Source organism: Narcine bancroftii, chromosome 2 (genome assembly GCF_036971445.1).
Source record: "Narcine bancroftii isolate sNarBan1 chromosome 2, sNarBan1.hap1, whole genome shotgun sequence".
NCBI classification, from domain to species: Eukaryota; Metazoa; Chordata; class Chondrichthyes; order Torpediniformes; family Narcinidae; genus Narcine; species Narcine bancroftii.
Genome location: NC_091470.1, coordinates 67,958,689 through 67,977,659, shown reverse-complemented (window position 1 = coordinate 67,977,659; position 18,971 = coordinate 67,958,689). Strand labels below are relative to the sequence as shown.

Genomic DNA, 18,971 nt, shown 5'->3' with positions numbered 1-18,971 from the left:
AAAAGTTAATTTTTCAGGTAATGGTTTTTCTCTAAACATCTGACCTGCTAAATGTTTGCAGAATTTTTGTGTTTGACTTGAGTAATTTGACAACTTTTGAATTGTTTAATATTTTTCTGATAAAAAAGAATCAGTGCAAGTTTCAACTTTCGAGAATTTGAATCAGTCCTTTATAAAAACACTAGCAAGTCCCCAAATGGCTGAGAGTGGCACAAATTACGTCTAAATAGCATAAATTAAGCAAACTATTGACTTTTTTCCTCCTCTGACAGGACCTGATCATGCACTAATGCACCAAGGCACAAATACTTAATCATTCAGATCAATGAAATTTCTTGTCCAACATCTTCAGCATAAACAGTAATTCCAAATAATGCCACTCAACCCCACCAGCCTGACACTCTTTCCACCCCCCCCCACCCCCACCTTAACTTTCATACAGCAGCAAAGAAGGAACACTATATTTAGCCAATCCTATAATTCACAATCCAAGAGCAATCAACATAAAATAACAGTCTTAACATCAAGACCAGCTGACCAGGATGATGTTGAACAGATCTAAATAATTCTTATACCTTTCCTTAATTATTTTTTTTGAAAAATTAAAACCACACAAAAGGCATAATAGTTATGTAAAACTTCAATGAATGCCACCAATCTAGGACACTTTTTTTGTTTAAAAACTTTATCTACTGTTGTTCAGATAAGTGTCTCCCAGTGTTGGTACTAATTTAACTCAGGAAATGTGAAAAAATTTTTTTATTGCTAATGTACAACTAAAAAGTATACTAGACCACAAAAACAATGGAATAATTAAAAATGCAATAATTTAAGATTCACAAGGTAGCAGTCAGTATTTTCACATTGAATGGATATAATTACTGCTCATCCTTGTTAAACCAAGAATAGCTTGCATTCATTCTGAAATTTTAACATTAAAAATTACAACATCCTTTCCAGAAAGACAATTAATAAATGGCACAGAACCAAATAAAAAGCTCCTTGAAAGGATGCACAAATATTTAATCAAGTTGGAATTTAAAGGCCACATAAAGAAGTCACACAACACAGAAAGAGGCTTGCTGCCCCACCACATCCAGGCCAACCATCAAGTATCTGCTTTCACTAATCCCATACACCAGCACCTTCTCAATAATCTTCTATCCCTTGGCAATTGAATTGTTCATGTAGATACAAACAAAACATTGTGAAAATACCTACCTTTACCATCTTATCAGACAGAAATAGTCTGATGAAGTTCTCTCTCTGGGCTGGTAACAGCAAAAATCACTGATAGAAAGTCAAAGGGAAAATCCAAGGAATGTGGTCCCCACCAGATCAATACCACATCTAAACGTGGTCCTCACCAGATCAATACCATGTCTAAACATGGTCCCCACCAGATCAATACTATGTCTAAACGTGGTCCCCACCAGATCAATACCATGTCTGAACATGGTCCCCACCAGATCAATACCACATCTAAACGTGGTCCCCACCAGATCAATACCACATCTAAACGTGGTCCCCACCAGATCAATACCATGACTAAACGTGGTCCCCACCAGATCAATACCATGACTAAACGTGGTCCCCATCAGATCAATACCATGTCTAAACGTGGTCCCCACCAGATCTATACTATGTCTAAACGTGGTCCCCACCAGATCTATACTATGTCTAAACGTGGTCCCCACCAGATCAATACCATGACTAAACGTGGTCCCCACCAGATCAATACCATGACTAAACGTGGTCCCCATCAGATCAATACCATGTCTAAACGTGGTCCCCACCAGATCAATACTATGTCTAAACGTGGTCCCCACCAGATCAATACCATGTCTAAACGTGGTCCACACCAGATCAATACCATGTCTAAACATGGTCCCCACCAGATCAATACCATGTCTAAACGTGGTCCCCACCAGATCAATACCATGTCTAAACGTGGTCCCCACCAGATCAATACCATGTCTGAACGTGGTCCCCACCAGATCAATACCATGTCTGAACGTGGTCCCCACCAGATCAATACCATGTCTGAACGTGGTCCCCACCAGATTAATACCATGTCTAACCTTCCATTGCTAGTCACAAACATATTCTTCCCACCCTCTAGACAGTCGTTTTTCAGCTCCCCTTCATAACCTTTGCCCACTGTGTCCAAAACCTTGCCCTCTATCAACATCTTGTCAAGCCCACTCAAAAAATGTATCATCTCCTCACTGAGATTTGTGCTCCTCCTTACCATTCAAAACCCCCAGCCACTTCAGTGTATTCTTCTTACAAAAGACCTCCAAAATATTTTCAATCTTTGTTGTAAAATCCTCTTGCTTACCACCAATTTTGTTTTTCTTATCCCTGAATCTCATTAACTACCTCAAATAATGCTCTTCCAGTAAATTCTCATACTTCACCCAAACACCAGCATCAGGATTCTTTTATCAATTGAACAGCTGTAATTGTTTGGATGACTCCAGACTAAATGATAAGAACCAGTCACTACCTGTGCCATGTACCCTTCACTGGTACGTAGCACAGGTGGCAATCCTTTGATTACATTCCTTGAGGCCCTTCTTTTCAACTTCTTTCTTAGCTCCATATATTTTTTTTTTTATATACTTCATTTACAAGATTTAAAATAAATATAGAAAATAAAACTAACACCTTACTTATTACATACTAATTCTAATTCCCCTACTACTACCCCACCCCAAACTACCTCTATAAAAAGAGCCAACAACATATCTTGGTTAATTATCCATTGCTGTGGAATGTTCCAACCCCTAACATCTTGGGGAAAAAAAAAGACATTTAAGATATATCCAAACCCATATATTTCAAATATGGAGTCCACAATTTAACAAAAAAAGTAATTATTTCATAAGTCACGTTATCTTCTCTAAATAAATACAAAATCTCAATTCGTTATGTCATCTATGTACATTCAATTCAATATCATTCTTCCATGTAATTGCAATACATTTCCTAGCTGCAGCCAACGCCAGACAAATAAATGCATTTTGAAATTTGTCCAATCTTAAACGCATTGTTAATGTTGTAGCCCATTAAAAAAAGTAATGGATCAAGTATTAATTCAATCTTAAATAAATCTTCCAAAAACTTCATAATTCTTTCCCAAAAAGGTTTAACTTTATCACAAATCCATACTGAATGTAAAAAGGTACATCACTAGTGCCCACGTGGACCACGTCATCTGGCTGCTCACCTGCCTACCCGAGAATGCTGTGGACTCATTCAGAAGTTCCTGACCTGGCACTGGGAGGAAACATACTATCTGGGAGCCTAGATCTATTCACAGAGCCTCCTATCTGTTCACCTAACCAATAAATCCCCAATCACCATAGCTCTCCACTTCTCCCTACACTTCCCTTCTGAACCAAAGGGCCAGAGATGCAACCACCAAGACTTGTCCCTGGTAGATAGTTTCTCCCCCCCAACAGTATACTTATTGTTGAGGGGAATGGCCACAAGGGTGCTCTGCACTGTCTGTCTATTCCCCTTCCCTCTCCTAACAGTCACCCAACTACCTGCCTCCTGAATTTTGGGGATGACCATCTCCCTGAAGCTCCTATCACTGCCTCCCAAATGATCCTGAGTTCAATCAGCTCCAGTTTCCTCACTTGGTCTCCAAATAGCTGCAGCTGGATGCCCTTCTTGCAGGTGTAATCATCAGGGACACATTCAGAGAATTCCACTGCCCTCTCTGCCATCCGTTAACTACAGTTTAAATGCAAAGATCTTACCTGACCTCAGCTTACCTGAAAGAAACTCTTCCTCAGCCTCATCTCACCAAAACCTTGAGTCAAAGCCTCAAAGTCCCACTCCTACCCTACGCCACTCACATACCGGCCCCTCTTTTTATTGGCTACATCTAATTAGCCAATGGTGAATTTTTTTAAAAACCTACCTTTTTAAAGCCTTCTGAGCTCACCTTGCCTTTTAAACATCCTGCAAAATTCAGCTCCCGACACCTAGCAGTGGCCAAGTCCAGGAGAGTGGCACCACAGTGCCCTTTCAGAGCAATTATAATTGAACAATAAATGTTGACCTTTCCAATAATGGTGCATCACAAAAAACAAAATAAACTGGGACTACATTTTGCATTGAATATCGATAGTGAGGGGAAGATGGAAGAAAATGAAAATAGAGGAGAGAAGTGAAAATTTCAGCAGTAATTGATTTTTTTTTTAAAATTACAGACACTGGAAATTCAAAACAAAATCAGAATATTTTGTCAGGCCTCAATGGGAAGACACCTGCAATATCTACATTTTCTGTTTTAGTTATAGCACTAAGTGCACAGAATGAAGTGTGGGAAAATAAAATCAAAATTGTGGTTATGGAACTTGGTCTTTTCAATGCAAAATGCATCTAATAAAATTAATTTTGTAATTCTATTTCAGATTTGTTTTCACTAATGTGATAGGGTAAAAATCTGACTGGAAGAATTCAAGCAGGAGGTTGTGAATAAAATGAGCTTAAATTTGCAAGCCTACATTTGCCCAATTTTGCCTACTATCTTAACCCAATTGGCACTGTGAGACCTGCTGAGTTAATGATACACTTGTTAAAAATCTTTCAACAAATGTTTTTATGGCCTCGTTTAATCATGCGTGGTGGGAGAACTCGACTACGACCAATCAGAGTTACGACCAGTTCGTCAAGGACCACCTGTAACTAGCTCAGAATCAAATAATGAAAGACCAATTACAATGTCATAGTTGACAAAGAGAATGAAAAACTATGATACTGAAAATGTTGGCCTGCAATCAGCAAAACTAGCCAATAGGAATTTCTAGCTGTTAACAATTTCCTACCACACACTGACTTCAAATAACAATTGATAGGCTGCAGCGAACAGAATAATTTAACGCATTGCATGATGAATTAGTAATTCCACAAAAACTGAAGACCCATGAAAGGAATAACTTAAAATTTGTTTTGAAAATAGTTTGGTGGAAATTATATAAATAATCCAAGGATACAAACTAAACAGAAATTTACTCAAGACCTTCATTGATAATTACGAATAACAGAATTATACAGGAACACAATGATGAATACATATTATTCAGGACCTCCATAAAGAAAAAGTGGTACAAGGACCTGAGATATTTCTCTCTTTAGTAATTTGATTATGGGCCAACCCAGCACAACACATCTTACCCATATTTCTGTTTCCACATCAGTTCTGGGAAGATCCCAAGTCTGGACCCTTACCCACAATGAATTGGCTGCTCAGCTATCAACTCCATTATTAATGTTTGTCCATCCAGTTATGGGTTTCAATTTATACTTGACTAGATTATTAAATTTGAACATCCAAAAATCTGGGTTCATCAGTGTTAAGGTGAGAGATACTCAAATGGATTGCACAAGGTTTAAAAAGTTGGTTTGTTGAAAAGTGGACAGTAGATAAAAATACACGCATGCAATGTAAAATTGCTTTATTGATTATCACTTTACATTTATATTCTCCACAACTGGAAACCAAGACCAGGATACTGGATTTAAAACAGTGGTTTTATTTGAAGATCTTTCTGAAAGTGGTTGGTTGGCCACAACCCAAACAGTCCAGGTCAAAAGCAGAAGTGGGCACACTCTCAGTTTTTCCTCTATTTAAGGTAATACTCAACGTTGGCATCATATTTGTAAAAATAAATGGTTATCTATACCTCCAAAACTTGGGGACACTTTCACACTTAGGGTGTTTATTTCTTATAATTCACAAGAAAAAATCAAAGCGCATAACTGAATGGACAAATATTAATAATGGACTTGAAAGCCAGTTCAATGTGGCCAAGAATCCAAACCTTGGAGTTTCTAACTACTGGTGTGGAAACAGAAATATCGATAAGATCTGAGACTGAGGCATGACCTTACTTATTCAGAATTTTGCTACTCATTACTTGCTGCTGAATCTCAAAATAAAAAGGATATTCATCTTCTGCAATAATCTTAACAATCAACCAAAAAGATACAATCACAAGAAAAGTTCATTACCTTGGTGATAAGAGATCAAAAGCTGTTCTCCATGTCCTGACATAGAGACCACAGGCCCCATTAGACTGAAGAGTTCCTTTTGTATGCCACCAATGGTGAAGGTACGAACAATTAAAGCACTTGTTGAAACAGCAGCCCAACCTTGACCCAGACAAATAGCATCGATATTTTCATCATCTGGCATATCCACCATCCATTCTTTATTTGTATCCCTGGAGTTGAAGTGAATGCAATGCAGTGTGCTGATGGATAGAAAGTAAGCAGAATGTCTGAGTGTGTATAATAACTTCCCTTTCAAAGAGTACACTAATTCAGCTATTTATGTTAGATTTTCAAGGGGACAAGTTAATTTAAGACAGTAATGCAGAAGATTCATGGTTCAATTCTTGACTTGTGATGAGTTTACTATTCTGCCTGGATAGTAACTACAACTTGTCAACTTGGCTCAATTTGATAATGCCGTTATAACCATATACGGAGCGGAAACAGGCCATGTTGGCCTTTTTGAGTCCGCACCGGTTCACTGATTAATAAAAACTTGTGTTTACAAAACATGATACTGATTGTAAAATTCCAATAATCAGAATTCAGAAATCTGGCTCACTTATGTTCTTATGACTCACTGGGGCCCCATTTCACACATTTCTTTTAAATTTATTAATTTACTTTGTAACAGAAAAAAAAGTGAATTAAGTGTGTTTGACATATTAATAGGAAGAAGTTAATAGTCCAAAAATTCTGCCAGTTTAACACCACCAAATTCCTAAGGATGCCAGATGGTTGGAGTTTTACTGTAAGCTTTCATTGACGCATTGTTTCTTTTAAATGAGGCAAGGAATTTTTCCGGTATACCGGGTAATCATTTATTTGTGTTGTAGAAGCTTTGTGCAAATGACCCATGTTGACTAAGTGTACTTCAACTTGTCAGGATGAAAAGATACTATAACAAATGCATCTGTATTTATTCCTGCATGACAATGTGCTGTCCTGGAATGAGAAAGAAATAACTATTAAGGGTTTCACCTCCTAACTGCCATTCACCAGGCACTGTTACAGCTCATGTACGCATAAGCACATGAGTGTCTTTGACAAGTTTGCACGTGGTGAGCTGATCCAGAAGATTAGATCACATGGTATTCAGGATGAGCTAACCAATTGGATACAAAATTAACATGATGGTGGCAGGCAGAGCATTTATTTCAAAATGAAGCTTGTGAATTTTCTTGCTTTGTAGTGGGAGAGATCACACTTGGAGCATTGTGTGCAGTTCCGGTCACCATGTCATAGGAAGGATGAAATTAAGTAGAAGGTGCAGGAAAGTTTCACAAGGATGTTACAGAGATTGGATGGCTTGAGTTACGAGGAGAGATTGAATAAACTGGAACTATTTTTCATGGAGCAATGGAGGCTGAGGGGCAACCTTTTAGAGGCATAAAGTCCTGAGAGACATTGATAAAGTAAATAATCAGTCCATCCATTTTAATGAAAATATGCAGCTCCAACATTCAAAAGGCTCAACACCATCCAGGACAAAGCAAACGACAATTTAGCAAACTCCGAGCACACTTCAAAAATTCACTTCTTCAACTAATGATCCTACTGAGGCAATTCACCAAGGCTTCTTCAACACCATCTTACCTCCCCATGATCCTTACTTCAAAGGATAAGGTTATATGCTAATAGGAATAGTATCACTTCTGAATTCTTTCCCAAGGCACACTACTTTGAGATGGAACATATTGTTGCCATTTGGAATACAGAACATTACTGATCCTTGAACCCACAATGTTGTGCTGACCTACATAAACCTAATCCTTCTCTACCTCACACCCATAACCCTCTATTTTTCTTACATCCATGTGCCTATCCAAGAGTCTTTTGAATGCCCCTGTTGTACCTGCCTCCAGCACCATTCCTAGCAATGCACTTCCAGCACACATTATTCACTGTGTAAAATATAATTACCTCCGACATCTCCCTTAAACTTGCCTCTACTCATCTTAAATAGATATCTATTGGAATTTTCTATTGTTGCCCCAGGAAAAAGGTGCTGGCTGTCCACCTTATCCAAGCCTCTCAAAATCTTCTATACCTCTATTAAGGCACCTTTCATCCTTTGACTCTCTAAAGAGAAAAGGCCTAACTGTCAATCTTACTTCATAAGACAAGTTTTGGAATCCAGGCAACATCCTGCCCCCTCTCAAAACATCTACACCCTTCCTGTAATAAGGAATTGAACTAAACCAGAACACAACTCAATACTCCAAATATTGTTGAACTAGAGATTTATAGAGATGCAACATTACCTCACAGCTCTTGAACTCAATCCCCAGACTAATAAAGGCCAACACACCATACACCTTCTTAACCACCTTATTAAGTTACATAGTAATCTTGAGGGATATATGGACTAGGACCCCAAGATCTCACTATTCCTCCCCACTATTAAGAATTCTGCCATTAACCATGTGCTCTACCTTCAAGTTGTACCTTCCAAGATACATCACTTCACACTTATCCAGATAATTATGATTTAAGATGATCACTGGGTTAAAATACTAAACTCTTTTCCTCCCAATTCTTTCACCCAGAGACTCAAAGATCATGTAGATAAACAAGAAAACCTGCAGGTGCTGGGGCTGAGTGCAATACGCAAAAGTGCTGGAGAAATTCAGTAGGTCATGCAGCGTCATGGCCTTTGTGTACTGGACTCAAAGTTAATCTTCAAGCATAATTATTCAGAAGAAATAAATGTTAGGATATGGATATTTCTGGCAAGACTAAGAATTAATTTTAAAACAAATTTCTGAAACTAAAAATGTCCTGGAATTTTCTTTTGCACAACCAAATCAACTTCAGTATGCAAAAATAATTGTTGATTAGATTTTGCCTGCAGACTGAACATTTGATAGCGTCAACCCCAATGAATAAATCAAGAGTGTAGAGTCCAACCTAAATCTCTTTTGGCCACAAGGTCCAATTAAACAGATCAATAACAAATTTTAAAAAGATTAATAACATCTCCGCTCCCCTTCAATTTTACCTGGGATGCTCATCTTGTTTTGCGCAGGCCAGAAGTACTGCTTCATGTGATAAATCAGCCATGGTATGATTAAGAACATTGCTCAAATGCATTGCATGATGTACAGAGGTGTCATGGAATTCCACATCTATAGCAGTACCTTCATCATCATTGTAGCAACGAATAATGCCGATAGAATTCCACACCTAAAACAAAACAAGGTCTTAGTATTAAATAAATACTGGGACCCAAATTTAACATGCACAATGCTTGTAAAAAAAAATTAAAAGAACAAATGGCCAATACGAATTTAAACTATTACAGCATTACATTTTCAACTGCACCAAAACCTAAAAAATGGGTTGCAACACCATTTTTATATAAAAAGAAAACAACCATTACTGTGGCCTGTACTGTCAAATAGAAACCTCTTCAGTTTTATGTAAATTAATTGGTACTTTTATATAGAAGTCCCAAAAATTATACAGTCACCAGCCTAACAACCTACATCCAAAAAATGAGTATCATTTATATTAATGACCAACAAAATTTATCTGCATCAAAGACCTGAAAAAGCCACCATTTTGCTCAGATCACACAATTCCACAAATAAACTAGATGGACATTACACCATGCTGCTAATCACCTTCAACCAGATATGATGCAAGTTTAAAAAAAACTAAATCTGAAACATCATCTTTCCCATAATTGCACTAACCCAATTTAACTTGGTCACATTTGAATGCACACTCCACAATAAACTGGTTTTTAGTTCCCCCAAAAACCAAGTAGTTGGGAAGGGTGGCCATGTGTATACCCATACAATTGGAGAAAACCTGGTCTTCATTATACATTGGAAACTAAGCTTGCTCAGCAAGGGTATTAGAGCAACTGAGAAGTTTCCTGCAGAGGCAGAGGAAAAAATAAACTACTTGTCAGAACCCAAGCTGCCTCCATCTCAAGATAGCCAATCATTCCAGAAACCTTGAAGTAGCAATATATATTACTGTACTTTTTAATTTGTCCCCAGCTTGCTTAATACCCTCACACAATTGGAGATCTGGTAATGTCTATGGAATGGGCTTGTGTTATGACCAAAATGGCAAGATCACCCATTATGAAGGATAGGCATGACAATATGATATTTTGCTCTTGATTGGATTTTGATTCTCTTGAAAGAGAGCATTTTACATATTACAAAAATGTGACAAAATAACCCATTGTCTTTCATTGGTTTCTACTTTCAATTTCAAATTGCTATCCAGGAACAAATACTTGTTTAAAAAAAAAGTTGTCGGGAATGGTGATGATGTTTTCCTTTGCAGAAGAATCTCAAACGAGGAGTTATCACTTAAAAATAGAGGATCACTTATTTAAGATAACGATGCAAACATTTTCCTTGCAACAGTTGGATTTTGGAACTTTTCTCCTCCAAGAGTGATAGAAACTGTCTAAATATTTTAAGACAGAGGTAGATAGATTCTTGATATTCAAGGGTTGAAAGTTTTCCAGGATAGAATGGAGCGTGGAATAGAGTTTATAATGAGATCAGTCTTGATTTTATTGAATAGTACAGCAGACTCAAGAGGCCAAATGGAGTAGGTTTGGGTATTCAGAGATGAAGAGCCATTTTATTCACTCTGCTGCACCCGAAAAAAGGCAAGTTCAGACCATACAGGCACCACAGGTAGGAAGTCCAACCAACAAACCAGGATGAGAACAATTTGGCTCCACATTACTCTTTCAAAGCTTTATTAGAATGTATTTCATATTTAAGGTTCCAGTTTATCAGGAACGATGCTTACCATGAACCGATGTGAGAGATGAGAGGGTGTGGAACAAGGCTGAAAAGCCTTTTGCCTTGGTGTTGGCAATGGTCCGGAGTATCCAACAGAAATTGGTGTTGCTTGGACAATACCAATGTGATCATCATCATCATTCACTTTATCAAGACGGATAGGAGATCCAATATCTGAAAAAAAAATTATAAAACATTTAAAAAAGAAATTGAAGCAATCTCATGCCCAACTCTGCACTTTTATAAAATTAAAAGTATGGTGTTTAACTTAACTGTAGCCTCAAATAAATGGGGGGGTTATTTTGGTTCTCATTAAATGTTGACATCAACAGTGTAAGGGATTAAATAATTTTTTTCCTAAGATATTGCATCAAATATCTCACAAGATACTTTATGTTGAAACTCTCTCATCTGGCACTCTGGTGCCAGGGTAGAAGACGGGTACAGAAATTGCTGCTGATCTGAACTGTTCTTTATAGCTATTCAGGTAACAAAAATTTGCTCCCTGAGAGAATTCACAAATCACCATCCAAAAATTTGAGATATTGAATAAAGATTGCTTCACAAAATTTATGTGAGGGGAAAAAAAAGTAAATGGATTCAGATTTATTGTCAGAGAACATACGTGACTTCACATACAACCCTGAGATTCTTTTTCTGTGGGCGAGGCAGAATTGGCACTTATTGGTAGTGCAAAACAAAAACTGTACACAGTTTATACATGTAAACAAATAAAGAACTGTAAATCGATAACAAACCAACTGTGCAATTCACAGAGAATTTTTTAAAAAAAATCAATAAAGTGCACAAATAAGAGTCCTTAAATGATTCTCTGATTGAATTTGTTGTTGAGGAGTCTGATGCTGGAGGGGTACAGCTGTTCCTGACCCTGGTGGTGAGTCTTGAGGCACTTATACCCCTTCGCTGATGGCAGCAGCAGCGAGAAAAAGCGTGTATTGGGTGGTGTGGCTCCTTGATGATTGCTGCTACTCTCCCGTGGCAGCGTTCCCTGTAGATGTTCTCAATAGTGGGAGGGTTTTGCCTGTAATATCCTGGGCTGCGTCGACTACCTTTTGCAGGGCTTTGTGCTCAGGGGTATTGATATCCGTAATGCAGCCAATCAGCCCATTTTCCATCTCACATCTGTAGAAATTTGCCAGGGTTTCTGGCGTCATAACAAATCTCCGCAAACTTCTGAGGGAGTAGAGGCACTGACGTGCTTTCTTCACAATGCTATTGGTGTGTTGGGTCCAGGAAATATCCTCCAAGATAGTAACTCCAAAGAACTTAAATTTGCTCACCCTCTCCACTTCTGATCCCCAAATAATCACTGGATTGTACATCTCTGGCTTTCCCTTCCTGAAGTCAACAATCAGCTCCTGAGTTTTGTTGGCATTGAGTGCAAGATTGTTGTTGGTCCACCATTCAGTTAAGTTTTCAATTTCCCTCCTATATGCTGATTTTATCCCCTTCCTTTAAAAAATGCACTACTGAGGTATTGTTGACAAATTTGTAGATGCTATTATTGTTGTACCAAACCAAACAGTTGTATGTGAAAAGTAAGTTAAGCAGGGGGCTAAGAACTCAGCCTTGTGGTACTCCAGTACTGATGGAAATTGTGGAGATGTTCTTGCTAATCCTCACTGATTATGGACTGGAGGTGAGGAAATCCATGTTGAGTCCCAGGTCTTAGGGTTTGCTGATTAGTTTGGAGGGGATTATAGTGTTAAATGCTGAACTGATGAATGCATCTTTACTGACAAGGTGTTCCAGGGTTTGTGTAGAGTCAGTGAGATAGCACCTCACCATCTCATAAACCATCTTTTTCCAACTCTTTTCTTGGCGGATGCGTAGCTATGCAGCTTCACATTACAGAAAGTCTTGATACAGAATACTTTCTTGGTATGCAACCTCAACTCCCTTTCATAACCAGGGGTGGGGGGTGGGTGGTAGCCTGTATTGACACTCAGGGTTGTGAGAACTGTGCATAACCTGACGTATCTGTAAGTGGGAAATGCATAAGTAGGTTAATTAATTACAGCTTAGTACAGATGTTAGTCAACACGATCTCATTTGAAATTAACTACTGGTAATCAATACAGATTTTTACTAAAGACTGAAAACATGCCAGACCATAAGAGATGCTGGACTACAGAATAGTCGACCAGAGAGCTTCAACATTCATCATGAATTGAAACTCTAATTCAAGTGCAAATATCAATAGAGAAAACAACCCCACAAATTAACACTGCAGTCCAATATGAACCTGTTCTTGCATCACCAGCTATCAAGGCAGCTTGAGAAAAATTCTCAACTCCGTAACTACTGTCATACATAATCTTGGAATGCCAATTAAATTGTCAAATTCATTCCAAGGAGCTTTGTACAGCCAGAAAATTTAATTTTTTACTTTACTGGAATGAATTTCAAAACCAGGTTCTAGGGCTGAAATGACAAGGTTTAAATCCAATGTTAACATTTAAGGGTTCAAGGTTACTTTATTGTCATGCACATAAATACACAAAATGGGTTTACTTTTGTTTGCCCCTAAAAGGCAGACAAAGTGGGCCATTAGTTCAGTGCCCCTACATAGAAGAGAAAGTGAAGCAAAAGTCATTTCAGAGACTCTTTCCTGATGCCACACAGCCTCCTGTCAGTTCGAGCTGTGAACCTCATGTATCGAAGTCACTCTCTTCATCCCTGCTTCCAAAACCCCAATATGATTAGGAAGTTGTTCAAGCCCAAAGCCCTTCTGGAGCCCTACTCACCACCAGCACCCTCAGAAGTCTTGGTCCTGACACAAACCAGTTCCCTGCAGTTCTGGTGAGAGTCCTTCAGCTGCCAAGCACCTCACTGGTCAGATGTTCTCCCATTCTGAATACTTTCTTCAGTCCATTGCTCCCCCTGAGCGCACAACTTTTGAGGTCTGAGTTGTGAAGCATGGGCGTCACCATCTTGGGCATAGACCTCCACCAGGCTAGCACTTTGTTCTTCGATACCAGCTGGTACTGCTCCTGGCATGCTCCCACATACTTCTCATTGAACCATGTACAATTGTTGGCATTGATTTGGCCAGGTCATGACATTAAAGATTGCAATACTTCATTTTTCAACGCTGATGGTTTACAGCGCCTCATAGATTACCAGTTTTGAGCTCACAGATCTGTCCTGAATCTGCCACACAAAGACACCCAACTTGATAGAGGGTTCTGACCCAAAATGTCTGCGATTCTATTTTTCCCACTGATGCTACTCAATCTGCTGAGTTCCTCCTGCAGATTGCTTTATGCTCCAGATTCCAGCATTTGCACTCTTGTGTCTCCACAGACATCCTTGCTTAATAGTTTCAAAATCTGATTTTCACACCAAGAACAAATGTACACTTGCTCCTACAACAAAACCAGTGTTCACTTAAACACTGTAGAGTATGCAAAGTAAAGGGGACAGCAAATATCTCTTATAATGTACCTAAACGGATCTCTCTTTTTTGCCCTTTAAAAAGAATTAAAAACTGAATTCCTGATTGCCCTTAATAAAAAAAAAATTCAATCAAAAATAATGACATATTGTGCGGATTCCTCACAATTGCAGCTTAAGTTAGTAAGTATAATGAAAATTTTAAAAAGCCAAAAAGATGGATGTACTTTGCTAAAGAAATAATTTCTTACTCATATCATGAGAGTTATCATCTTCAATGGCCCGATGTCTTGATCGATTAACTATGCCTATCACACCGTCATCATCATCATCATCATCACCGCCTGCTAATGAGTAGCTTATTGGTGATGGCTGGGACAAATATATTTTCTTTGTTGACACGTCACTACTTTCTTCTTCAAACAAATCATCCAGATTATTTGCAGATGAATGCAATTCCTAACCAACAAAGAAAAATCCTTAAGTATATAGCAACTAAATTTTTCTGAAGCATTTGAATCATCAAGTTTTTGACACAGCAAGCAATAAAAATCAGTATTATTATGCAAAGACAGTATAGTTTTGGAAAAGCACTTTAGCGTGTTAAGTAAATATTTACTGAACAATTTTCCTCTACCAGAGGCAGAGAGCAGCACCAACAACACATGCCCTTGGAGTTGCAGGAACAAATATAAACTACCAACATTCATTAAAATGCATTTGATACAGATACATAATTAAATGAGGCCCTTTAACTTTTTTTCCCCATTGATTACCACTTTGCAGTACAAGGCATGAGAACCACAAAATTATATAAGGAACCACAACATATATATTAACATCATTTCTTACTTACTTTACTGCTAACATCTGTTAATATCTCTTCAAACATCCCCAAATTTCCTTCAGAATCTGTATACGCTATATTTCCTTTAAAAGGATGCCACGCCATTGCACAAATTCGATGAGCTTTTTCATGCCGCAACCTAAGAAACATGATTCCTAACATTTAATTTGTAGGACAGTGAATAGACATGCTGTTACAATAGCAATTCTTTATCTGAAATGGCTACAGTATTCTGCAGGGAATTTGGAGTCAAAATTTTGGGTGGTACTTTTCAGAAAAGTACTTGACATTAACATCTAAAAGTGGATGTTGACCCCTTCAAATGCTGTGCTATTAAACTAACAGGGCCTCCATACTGTTTTGACTATCTATCAGACAAAAAAAAATTCTGCTAGCCAAGGGTCAAATATTGTAGTAAAATAAGCTAAAATAAAGAACAAAGGATTGCACTTTCAATTTATACAGAATATGTCCAACTACCAATTGGTTTGGAAAAAAATGAATAGGGAGTCAAATATTTTATATTTTGAAGATGAGGCTTGGTGATGCAGAGGATGGAGGATGGTAGGTGGCCGGGGAAGGTAGTGTGGAAGATCAGACTCCTCTTACATATTCATTGGCAATCATGTGAAAAAGTAGTAAAATCATCTGCCCTTAATGACAACAACAAGAAGCTGGATGAAAGTTAAAATGCAAAGAGGGGTACCCACAGCCCACTCTGAGCTCAAAGATATTTATGCCATCTTCAATTATTATATTAACAAACAAACAAACATCTTTACTACCCTACCAATACAGAGAAATACGATTATTGTTCAATGGAAATTCGTTGGCAACTCCTATCTGAAACAGAAAAAGGTCTTCTAGAAAGACAGGCAAAACCATCCAACATCCATATTGCTTATATGATCAAAATACCAAGAAGCTAAACAAGTAAACTGCTTTTGCTCTAATCATTTATATGTATCCACAATGCAATAATGCTTGATGTTATTTTGCAGGGATCAACAGTCCTTGGTAATATTTTTAAATATTTTCAATTGTGTTTGGATTATGCCAGTTGAAGCATTACTTCCCCCCCCCTCGCAAATTATACGATAATATATAAAATGATCAAACTAAATGTTCTTTACATTCATTTATTTAAAAAATCAATTGCTTTAAATCCAAACTGTAACAAATATTTCTAAACTATCAATCCCTTTCAACACAGAACTCAAGAAATGGGAGGTGTGTGGACCTTCAAACCTGCTATGCTAAATGTACAAATAAGGCCATTTTTTAAAATCTAGACTCCTCTTTCCTCTCCCATCCACAATCTCTCAACTGCTTCTATTTAACAACCAAATCCATCTTTTATGAATATACCTGCTATGACAGGAGGAGGTCATATGGCCCCCTCAAGCTTGCTCCACAAGTCAATCTTACCCTCAATTACCACTTTTACACTGCCCGTGTCCCTCGATTCCCATATGATTTAAATATCTGTCTGCACGATTGTAATATCACATTTTCCTCCATTAAGTGCAACCATGAATACCTATCTATTGATTTATATATTTTTTTCCTCTTGTGTGGTAATTTGTTTTGTACATATTATTTGTAGTATATTTAATATATCAGAGTACCTGCAACAAGCAAGAATTTTAGTGCATCTGACAATAAACTTTCATTCTCAATCTCACCTTAAATATATTCAATGAGTCCTCACCATAACACTGTAGGATAAATACATCCAAAGAATTATGACCCACATCAGAGTAAAAAAAATTCCTTCCCATCTGTCAGAAATGAGTACCTACTCATTCTGAAAACAGACCCCCCCCCCCCACTTCACTACCATTTCTACATATCTCAAAATCCATGTAATCGCTTGCTCATTTTTTTTTAAAGTGAATTTACCTTTTAAGCTAACAACTGAAAATGCAGATCGCGCGGTGCTTTTATGCAGGGGTGATTCACAAGCCAGTTGCTGAAGCTGAAGGAGGCGAGGTGGGAAGTGCAGTTGCACCGCACATTACCATGCATAAAACATACGCGTCGAGAAGGGAAAGCAGCCTATACCCAAAATGGCGACTGAAGAGCAGGTACGAGCAGTAGTGGAGCTCTGTGCAAGCAGTCTTAGGACTCGGGCAAATCTTCTGCACAACGTAATCACCTTTTTTTTTTGACCATATGGGGTTCTTTAAAATTCGTGCTCTTGGGTTGCAGGCTGACGTCATCATTATGAGGTCATCAGCTTTTCCCTTTGGAGCCGCATTCAGCAGCAATCTTATAACAGAGAAGGTGGAGTGACCTTGCTCCACTTCTGACACTACCTCACCTAGGTAGTGGAGCAAGTTGGACCAGCCAATACTCCTTTGGACCTTTTATGGAGGTAAGTGAAGCGACTTAAAGGCAGAGGAAACGTGTCTTTGCAAATCACTGATTTTCACTATAAAAGGGCCTTTAGAATCTTACATGTTTCAGTAAGATCACTTTTCATTCTTCAACTCCAATGAAAACAGGTCTAATTTGCTCAACCTTTATCTGTCAAAACCTTTACTGTAGTAATCAGCCCAGTGATTCTCTGTACCTCTAATTCAAGCAAATACTTTCCTAATCATGAAGTCTAAAACTGCACACAGTTCACCAGGGCTCTTTAATTTCTGCAAACTAAAAAAATCTGTATTTTTATACTCTTAATATCCTCACAAGACCAACATTCATTCCATTAACTTTCCTAATCACAGTTAATTGTGCTTTTCATATACAATGTAACCTCGTTAGAACGCGATTTGTTAATCCGTGGAATTGCTTTTAGTGCGGTTATCTGAATTCAGAATACCAAGAATCCAATAAGAATGTGCTTGCTTTCTTTCATTGAAATTGTTAGTTAGATAGTGGATCCTTCGAAAACTGGTAATATTTGGGTTTGATTATCCTTGGGCACTCTGACCTATATGCATCTGTTCCGTGGTATGAAATCTTGAACCCAAACTACTGCGTTCTAATGAGGTTTTACTGTATTTGGAGCACCAGGTCCCCTTGCATTGTAATATTCTGCAGTGTCACTCTTTAAATGCTGTGATTTGCTTTTTTATTCTTCCTTCAAAAATAGTTAACTTCATATTTTGTCACATTACACGCCATCTGGCAACTTCTTGCCGATTTACTATCAATAACCCTTTGCAAGTTCTTTGCTTTCCTTTCCACTTCTTAATTCACCTACTTTTGTATTGTCAGCAAGTTTACCTACAGTACATTTAAATCTCTTCATCCCAGTCATCAGATTAAAAATGGTTGAGGCCCAGCAGTGTTTTGGCTGCCTTTGTTTAAAATGATCCATTTATCACTACTCATTGCTTTTTTTTGTTGATTAATCACTCTCCTACCTTTGCCATTATATCAACCCAATCACTCACTCAGAGAGCATCCACAATTCTTGGAATACAGCTACCAGATAAACTACCTAAACTTGTGTCAATCCTGAATAGCCAACTATTAACTCTTGGAATACGCACATAGCCTCAAAAGTGGGAGGTCTCCAGCACAAGAAAAGATTCACACGTCGTGTTTATTATATATCAAGTGTTTTATACATCATAGTTTCAGATAAATGATTTCAGTTTTAAGCAATTATGAGCAAATGTAGCAATATGGCATTGCATTAATTAAGTGAGATGTAGCATCCCAAAATATCAATCTACAAGGTAATTTCACACATCATTATCAACATTATACCTTTCAACACATTTTTTGGTCTGTACATTCCATACTGCAATGGATCCATCAATACTCCCAGCAGCCACGTAACCACCACATGGAGACCATGATACAACATTTAATGGCTATGGAAAAATGGAAGAAAATTCTTT

The 18,971-nt window shown here is 37.9% G+C and overlaps 1 protein-coding gene and 1 long non-coding RNA gene across 6 annotated transcripts in view; one reads left to right on the top strand and one right to left on the bottom strand.

The window, feature by feature from the left end:
* The window catches only part of wdhd1 (WD repeat and HMG-box DNA binding protein 1), an 81,144-nt gene that overhangs the window by 28,719 nt on the left and 33,454 nt on the right, over window positions 1-18,971 (bottom strand). For all 5 annotated transcript variants that reach the window (XM_069916935.1, XM_069916938.1, XM_069916936.1 and 2 more), the window contains 6 exons: window positions 18,838-18,944; window positions 15,124-15,253; window positions 14,519-14,726; window positions 10,858-11,024; window positions 9,074-9,258; window positions 6,031-6,272 (listed from right to left, as the gene is read on the bottom strand). In XM_069916935.1, coding sequence (XP_069773036.1) covers window positions 6,031-6,272; window positions 9,074-9,258; window positions 10,858-11,024; window positions 14,519-14,726; window positions 15,124-15,253; window positions 18,838-18,944 — 1,039 coding nt within the window. The remainder of the gene's footprint in view (window positions 1-6,030; window positions 6,273-9,073; window positions 9,259-10,857; window positions 11,025-14,518; window positions 14,727-15,123; window positions 15,254-18,837; window positions 18,945-18,971) is intronic.
* The window catches only part of LOC138753676 (uncharacterized), an 89,411-nt gene that overhangs the window by 48,683 nt on the left and 21,757 nt on the right, over window positions 1-18,971 (top strand). The window contains exon 2 of the long non-coding RNA XR_011351359.1: window positions 17,326-17,491. This is a non-coding gene — a long non-coding RNA (uncharacterized lncRNA). The remainder of the gene's footprint in view (window positions 1-17,325; window positions 17,492-18,971) is intronic.